Source organism: Nelusetta ayraudi, unplaced genomic scaffold (genome assembly GCF_046127955.1).
Source record: "Nelusetta ayraudi isolate G7.1 ecotype Tasmania unplaced genomic scaffold, CSIRO-AGI_Nayr_v1 ptg000048l, whole genome shotgun sequence".
NCBI lineage: Eukaryota > Metazoa > Chordata > Actinopteri > Tetraodontiformes > Monacanthidae > Nelusetta > Nelusetta ayraudi.
The window spans coordinates 18,510,001-18,519,071 of NW_027466098.1; the positions used below are offsets into that span (position 1 = coordinate 18,510,001).

General features: G+C 46.3%; 1 protein-coding gene across 3 annotated transcripts in view; it reads left to right on the plus strand.

Annotated features, from left to right (window-relative positions):
• The window catches only part of LOC142895649 (SPRY domain-containing SOCS box protein 4-like), a 25,858-nt gene extending 21,711 nt beyond the window's left edge, over positions 1-4,147 (plus strand). For all 3 annotated transcript variants that reach the window (XM_076036884.1, XM_076036887.1, XM_076036886.1), the window contains one exon: positions 3,146-4,147. In XM_076036884.1, coding sequence (XP_075892999.1) covers positions 3,146-3,244 — 99 coding nt within the window. In that variant the 3' untranslated portion in view covers positions 3,245-4,147. The remainder of the gene's footprint in view (positions 1-3,145) is intronic.
• Positions 4,148-9,071: the final 4,924 nt, after the last annotated feature.

Below are 9,071 nucleotides of genomic sequence, written 5' to 3' on the forward strand. Positions count from 1 at the left end.
TTGCAGCAACTTCCACCTCATGAACTCCAGCAAGCAGCGCTGGTCGTCGTCAAGACTGATAGGTTTGAACAGCTTCTACTCGCACTGATGTACCTTTCTTTTTTTTAATTGTTGCATTTTTCTTTTTCTTTCTTGTCTCTCAAACGCTGTAATTGACAGCAATGCTGACGGGGGCCATGTCCTTGCCACGTGTAGATCAATAAGTTAATTTCTGGTGGTCGACCTCCAACAGCAAACAAGGTTTGTTTGGTCGGAAAGCTCCCTATTTTGAGCTGTGCAGGCCAAGAGTTTCTCTGACTCAACTTGAAGAGGCAGTTTTAGCTCTCCTCCCCCTTCCCCTACCTGCTCCATCCGTGGCTCCGCCTTGAAACAGCCCACTCCCCTGTGATTGGCCAGCCGCTCACTGTCTGTCAGTCGTTTGGATTTTGCGTCACCAAAGTCAGCACATCTTCAAACAAAAGTTGTCATTTTCCGTGCCTGTAATGCAAAATATGAGCTGAAAAAGAACATTTTGTTTCTGAAAGGACTCCTTTAGGGCAGTGCTTGGTGATTCAGGCTGGTCACACCTGTCACTGATGTGACCTTACAGCCCTGCGACGCCACCCAGCGCCGGTTGCAAGGTGCCTGGTTGCCATGGTAACCACTTGCTTACTTGCATTGGGGCGCGAGGCCGGTCGGGCTGATTGATGGGATTGCGGGAGTGCGCCGCCAGGGTGGAGGCGGCCTCCAGGTGCTTCATAAACGGACTCGGCTGCTTATCTTGTAGCTGCACCAACGAGTGACCTCGGCTTGTGCAGACGGACGGTAATGAGGAAGATGAGGTTGTTCCTCAGCCACAAATTATAATTGGCCTCATCGCACAACTTTTTTCTCCAAAATGTATTAATTTCCTAATTTTTTTTGCGGGGGATTTGGCCACTTTACCGCGGCTCCCTGATGTGGGAACAACCGCGCTGATGTAGCAGTAAATGAATCGGCACTCTGCCACTTGTCCCCGAGCTGCTCTTACAAAGGCTTTTCATTAAGCACTTGGCAGTCAAATAGATGAAGACGGCTGCGTGGCTGCTGTTCACCCGTCGACTCCCCCCTTCATCCCCTCCTATCCACCCCTGCCTCCCCCCTTCATCCCCTCCTATCCACCCCTGCCTCCCCATGTCGGTTTTAAAGGTCACTCAAAGAAAGGAGCGGAATTCAGTGGAACTTTGCCGCGAGGAAACAAAAGCTGCTGAGCCAGGCGGTGCTGGGCCAGACGGTGCTGGGCCAGGCGGTGCTCAACAACCAGAGCCGGTTTGACATCAGTTTACCGTTCGTACCCAAGACCCATGTTCAGTTTCCGCTTTCAGTTTTAAACGTGCCACAACAGCCAACTATTGGTCCGGTTATTGCAACGGGCTCCCTGGCTCTGTTTCAAATGGGACCTAATTTCATAGGGTCTGGATTTAATTCTGAATATATTTATATGAAACAAATGGGCCTTTCTGATGGGCTTCACTTTTATTTGCCGAGTTCTATTTTTTAAATTTTTTAACACTTCTAAGGCGCTTTAAACATTTGGCCTAATTTAGGCTTGTTTGCGTCGCCAGACTTTTCTGTTCACAGCGATCCAGCGACTGTGTTTGTGTGTGCGTGTGTGTTTGCATGAAGCCTTTCATGTGCTGCCGCAGAACTGTTTTTACTGAGCAAACAATCGGATGGATTTCGTATTCTAAAAATGCAGTGCTGGAAAGCTGACGGAGCCCATAACTCATTTCTGGATGATTTATTGATTGCAGACATTTCATTAAATCACACCATTGACGCTGCAACCACCGACGGCTGTTTTTTTTTGTTTTTTTTGGGGGGGGGTTCATATACATAAAAATTACATTAAAGTGCAGTGGCAGCAGCCACTCCGCTCAACAGCTTCTAGAATCACCGACAGTCGGCGGCTGCCGGTTTCCTCCGTCATGTTTGTAATGCGTTTGCGAACGTCGCCGCCACCACGCGCAACACGGCGCTCACGCGGTGGTGCGTTCACTGGCCTCGGAACAGTGGGAATTCGGCCCAGCCAGATGGCGCTTTCAGGTGGAACAGCGTGACATCTGTGAGAAGGAGAGTGGCCCTCTGCCTCACACACACACACACACCATGGTGGTGGGCAGCGATGGAAAAACCTCCAGTACATTGTGGGGCATAAAAAAAATATGAATGACTTGTTGTGGATGTGGAGCGCGTGTGAGCGTTGGCTCAGGACCAGCGAGCAATGTTTTGCGGTGTTGCATCTGAATGACAGCCAGACGAGTCGAGTCTGTTGCCTTGACCTGCTGCGCTCTATCGCGTTTGTTGCTCTCGCCCTGCTCTGCGTGCAATGCATCACACTGATAATAATAATAATGGTAGTAATAATGATGGATTGGATTTATATGGATCTTTACAAGGCACCCAAAACACTTCACATTGAACCCATTATTCATTCACGTCACATTGGCACTGGTGGTGGTAAGCTACATGTGTAGCCACCGCTGCGCTCCTGCAGCAGACTGACGGAAGCGTGGCAGCCAATCAAATGGCCCCTCCGGCCACCAACCAACATCCAGCCACGTTCGTACGAGGCAATGTGGGTTAAGTGTTTTGCCCAAGGACACAAGGACAGGCCGGGATGGAGCGGGATTTGAACCGCCAACCTTTCGATCATTGGACAACCTGCTCTGAGCTGCAGTCGCCCAACTGCACCACTTTAAGCAAAGTGTAGTGGATCGACTCTTATATAGCCACTGTATTAGAATGTTCCTTAACCCTTTAAAACATCTTAGTTGTATTTGTTGTGCATTAATGTGAGAATTCAAAGTTGCCATATTATGCAAAATTCCTTTCACCAAAGCTAATCGGCTTTGTTTTCACTCTTTCACCGACACAACAGAGACAGAGAGTTCCTCCTATACATGGTTTTCTTCCTCCTCCTTGATTATATTTGATACTTTCAGTGCACATGAATTTTTTTCCATAACTTTCATTTATTTATTTATTTATTATCTTCATGTCAAGTATTTGAACAATGCTTGACCATTACATCTTTCTGATGCTTATGTGTTTTTGTTTTCCCCCTCCACTTAACATTAACATGCTGTGTCTGTCTGTCTGCCACCCCCACCCCCTCCCTCCACAGCGGAGCCCCTCCCCCTCATGGACCTGTGCAGACGAGTTGCTCGAGTGGCTCTGGGCAGGGAGCGCATCCATCACATCGACTCACTCCCGCTGCCGCTGACTCTGAAGAACTACCTCCAATACCAGTGACCACACACACACAGAAACACACACCAGGACAAAGCGATGCCTGTTTGTTCTTCTGGAATCCAGCCTCTTCAGAAAAAGCCTAAAAACTAAAGACTGCAGCACATCTGCGGAGGATGTGGCCGACAACTACAAGCAGGTGGCGACGACCGCAATGCAAGGGAGTTTTTGTGTTTACGACCAGTGGAGTTTCTCCATCCTGGAGGTTTTCCATCGTCTGGTTTTCATCTCGTTTTGTTTGTTTTATTATGTTGTTACTGACTGCTGTCTTTCCAGGATCCGTTGTTTTTCAAGGAGGAGGGTTAATGATTGTAACGAGTATGAGATTAAAAAACAACAATGAACAATGCAATCCAAGTTCCTGCTTTAAAAAAAAAAAAGAAATGTATTTTTATGCCCTCAGTTTGGCCCAGTGTGAAGAGATGTATTTTAGCCTGACAGCTGTTTCGCACAGACCCTGCCTGCTCGAGAACCCGTTGTTGGTATTTATATTTGTATTCCCAGCAGCAGCAGCAGCAGGCTGTGTGGGGACCGCGGCAATCACCCCGAGAGAAAAAGAGTCGGCATGAAAAGTGAAGTGAGTGTGCACGGCTACCGGTGCCTGGACTAAATGCAAAGTTGTTTGGTTTTTTTCTTCTTTTTTTCTTTCTTCTTTTTTTTGAGGTGTGCTGAAAACAAAGGTCCGTCTGTGCACGGAGACGAGCAGTCAGTCAGCCGAACCGGTTCCAACCCGCCGCTAACTTCTCTTTCTCTCGTCCTCGCTCGCTGCCGTTTGATTGGCGTCTCGCTCATGTAAAAGCTCAGACTGACGTGAAGGAGAAAGCCGAGTGTCCACTGCTAACGTGCCTGAGACCGTCTGAACACACACATCCACACATACATACACACTAAAAAAAAAAGCACACGTCACTTCTGTCATCTGTTTTACCCCCTCGCAAAAAAAGATTTTAAATGCTGCTTTTTTTCTGTCTTTTTTTTGTTCTTCCACCGTTTTGCCCGTGTTGGGTTTCATTTTTATTCCTGATTTTCTTTTGAAGATTAGGTCGTTGTTAGATTTTCTTTGTTTTTCTTTGACGTTCTTGTTCCTTTTTTTTTTTCCTTCCGTGCTGATTGTGAGATTTATCTGTGGGACAAACGTCTCGGTTGTATTTGCAAGAATGTGCTGCCATGAGAATCTTTTTCAATGTGAGAATAAGAATAAACTCTGTTAAACTCCCATCGCCTGGTGAACTCACTCATCTGTTCCTCTGCTCAACCAAAGCCCGGCTCATCAGTTATCACGCTGTGGCACTGAACCACACGCGGGTTTTTTTTTGACTTTGTCAGTTTTGCTGAAAAAGAGGACGCTGAGTGATTCAAAAAACACTCCTGTGACTGTTTTGTTTGCATCATCCTGGATCTTTCCATCGTGACGGGAAAAACGTTCTTCTGCTTTTGTTGGCACAAAGTCTCGTTCCTACGGAAAACCCACTTTTGACAGCAGTCGAAGCAGGCGTCTGTGCTTTGCTTTGTTTCAAACTTTCAACATCATGAATAACGGCCAATAAAGATCGCTGTGAGATCGTGTCGTCAGCTGTTGCATCATGGTCCTCCACCAGCCAGACCTCTAGATCTTAAGGGGCTAAATTGAGACCTTGTCGGCTGTCCGCTGCAGAAAAGTTCTTGTGAAAGGTTTTTTTTTTTCTGATGTGTCAATGGGTGTGTGTGTGTGTGTGTGTGTGTTTAGTCAGTGAAACAGTTGAGATGTCAATTACACGGACTACAAAGGTCCGCCGGGGCCGCTGATCCTCAGACGCTGAGCGTTGACGTGAGGCTGGCTCGGAAACCGCATTCCTCCTCCGGAGGCGGCCTCAGAAACACAACAGAGCCGCTTGTGTGATCGGAGTCGGAGCGCATAGCTTCACCCTGGCAACCCCTGACACACAAAACCCCTTCAAACACTGTACTGTACGCCGGCGAGGAGCGTTGACGCGGGAGGAGCCGGTGGACGCGAGCGGTGGGTCGCTTTGTTTGGAAAAACGACAGTGACAGTGACGGTGACGCGAAGGCACCACTGTTGAGCAGTTTGATGCGGCTGATCGCTGTGTTTTCTTCTCTTTACCGTCTCGACAACAGGAAAAGATTTTTATTTTATTTTATTTTATCTTTAAAGAAAGGAACCCTATCGGAAGTGCAGAAGACCACGTGACCACAGGGACTCTCTGTACTGACCTCCAGTCTGCTATTGATCTGCAGCCGCTGTACAGTGCAGCTCGATAAAGCACGGAGCGGCCCTTTAAACACACACACACACACACACACACACACACACAAAACATCAACAGCGAGCAAAAAGCCCAGAAAGTTGGAGCCGATGCTGCCGCTCGTTTGATCTGGTTAAAAGTGATCCTGCTCGGCGGGTTTTTCCATATTTAGCCGCGCCTTGACAGCGAGGCTTCACTTCCATTCATCTCGGTGTCTCTCCCTCTCTTGCCTCACCGCCTCCTCCGCCGCCGCGTTGTGCCAACTCTTTTCCTCCGTCTCTCCTCCAGGGCTATTTTGAATCCTTCCATCAGCGCTTTATTTTATTTACACACACACACACACACACACACACACACACCCTCCCCAGAGGTGAAGCTGCAGCTGAGTAGCTTCATGCCTCACCTGCACTGCCAACCGCAGGTAAAAGGTGCTTGAGGCGAAGTCTTTGTCCATATCGTTAGCCTAATAGCAGAATTCCTAAGTCATTTTTTGGCCAAATTGTGATATCTGAAAAAAAAAATACCAATGTGCTTGCTAAAAAATGTGTTTTTTCTTGTTTTCCAAAGACGTTCAAATATGACTGAGGCGACTATGCTACAAGGCTAACGATATGGTAAATTGTTCATATATACATACATATATATATTTTTAAAAATATATATATCAACTTTTTGCCCTCTCCACCTCTGCGCAAAACCTGCTCTGCATATGCACACCCGAGTAGCGGAGCTGGATGGAGGCTCGGAGGCCGACTGTCTCCCACCAGCAGGAGTGGATCTATAATTTAATGGATGGGCGGTGGTAGTGGGGGTTCCTGCTTGTCTTTGGTAAGTGGTGTAAAAGCCCACATATTACGTCTCTCCTCAGCTTTCCTTTTAATCTGCTTGATCTCACTCAATTTGCTTGATCACCTTCAGGAATGGCCAAGTAGAGCGTAAGAGGGTGTAGATGTGATGAAGGCGAGCGTGAAGACGTCGTGGTGCAAAAAGGAAAGTCCCCACAGATGCAGGATTCATTTACACACACATATTTACATTTGGGGTTTGGTGTGTGCCAACAGTCTAAGAAGGTGGAACATTTTTGTGCAACATTCAAGAAAATAATCAAGATAGTAAGTGAATATTCTCCAATCGAAGAATAGTATTAATGTTAAATTCTAAATGCTGCAGCCAAGGTGTGACGAGACCTAAACTGTCACACCGATGAGAACACAGTAAACGTGATCAGTCGTGCTGGGCAGGAATTCATGACAAACTAATATACTGCCAAACGTAAATGTGCACGGTGAACTACAGCAGAAATTTCACAATTTGGAAGAGAGAATGCAATAATCTCCTTTTAAATGGCTTTCGTAACAGTTCGGCCTCGCTGACAGCAGCGTCACTACTCTTAATGCATCATGAAAGAGAGCGATAATGGTGGAGAGAAGAAAAATAGAGATCAATTTATGATGTGCTGTGTCAAAATAGGGGCTCTGCCCTATCTCCAGAAAACAGGTTTCCCCCCAAATACTTCAGACAGGGATGAAGGCTGAGGTTTTATTCTTTTTGTTTCTATATCTCGAAGAAAAGCAGAGCTACAAAATCTCGTCAGATGCTGCGTGTGTGTGTGTGTGTGTGTGTGTGTGTGTGTGTGTGTGTGTGTGTGTGTGCACTACGGCTTAATGAGCACATAAATGATGGGAGCGCTGAATTCTTATTTTAGCAGCGCCGGATCAGAATGTTATCTGCGCAGCCTCATGAGTCATACGTTTATATCTCCGTGGCACCAACACTCACAGTGGGGGGTGAGAGGGGCTCAGTGTGAGGCCACATAATGAAAGTAAAGTCTGCAGCACCCCACTCCCCAACCTCTTTATCATCCCACCACCACCAACACACACACACACACACACACACACACACACACTTTTTAATCTCACAAAACAAGTTCCTTATAAAAGTTTGAAGATTCCTTACTTTAATATTCTGCTTCTCTTGTCTTTTAAACAAAATATACTTTTCGCACCAACTATTCTTGTGAGTCTCCTTGGACTTCTACTTCTTCTTCTCCTCCTTCATTTTCTTCTTCTTCCATGTCCTGCTGGCTATTTTTTTCTGAAGGACTCCGCTAGAATTTCCCGCCTGCTGTCTCCACCTTTTAAAATGTCACTCGCAGCCTGTTAGGGCCCAAACAAAACTGCTTCACTGCATGAGTGATACCACACATATACACACCACACACACTGTGAGGTTAATTACTGTCCACGGCCCACAGGCAATACATCTGACTCTCAGCTTCGCTCAAAATTTGTGTACTCAAAACTAGTTTTGTCGCACGTGCAAGATTTCAGCCGAGAGACGTAGAGCATGACCTTGTAACCCAACAAACACACCAGCCATATGCAGCTGAACGTACCACAATGCCCAGTTACTGCAGAACCTGCTGTGAAAGATTCAAACACAATGTGAATGCAACCAAGTGGGTATTACCTTAAAGTGATGATGGAGTTTGTTTTTTTTTTGCTCACCGATGGCTGATGTAAGGTACCCCTGGTGCAATGCAATCTGTTTGCAATGGATCAGCGAATAGTTCTGAAAGTGGCCTGTTAGCTCAGCTTTGATTTAAAAGTACAGCGGCAGGTAGTGCAGAGGACAAACTGCTGTTACCGCCAACGCCAAATACTCAACAAGTGCACAGAACGCATCTGATGTCCTGCAGACTTCAGAATGAGCGTCAAAAGGAGATTGTTATACTGGTCCAGATCGAGTCAGAATTTACCTGGTTGCTGCTGCCCCCCCCTGGACATTTGGTGTTATGGCAACAAGACAGTGCAATATAAACTGTTTGTGTGCTGTGTTCATCCATTCAAGTGGGTGTGCAATTGTGCAAAGGTCTAATGCACAGAAATGAAGCATGAAGGGCAGCAAGAAATGTGTGTCAGTTATTCTTTCTTAGTTTCCTTTCATGATTGTTGAACCAATCAGACTGTGTAAAATGAATTCTGACCCTAAATCCACCATAATCCTAACCCCTGTCCCAACCATTACTCCAACCCTAACCCTAACCTCGAAACCAAATCCTAACCTAAAGAAAAATAAACTAAACACCAAAACAACACAAGTCAGTCACACTTATGTTAAATCAGCCTGTCCAGTCAGAAAGCAATGAATATTGTGAATCCATTTCACCTGCTGTTGTGCAAATCGAACAGGCAACAGGTGAAAATGAGTTACGGGGAAACTTGCTGGTTCATCAGGAGCCCCCAAGACACACCCATGTCAATTTGGGGCTTCTAGCACATGAGGAACCCTGAATCCCTAACCTTAATTCCAGCCATAAACCCAAACCCTAAAGCCATGCAAGTCTAGGAAGATCAAAAGTCAACTTTGTCCTAGACACATGGGGCTGCTTTCTTTTTCATCAGGAGCCCCTAAGAGACACCCATGTCAAATTTGGTGCTCCTAGCAGATGAGGAACCCCGAAACTCTAACCCTAACCCTAATTTAAGCTTTATCGGTAACCCTAATTCAATGCAAGTCTATAGGGTCAAAGGTCAAATTTGTCCTAGAGACATG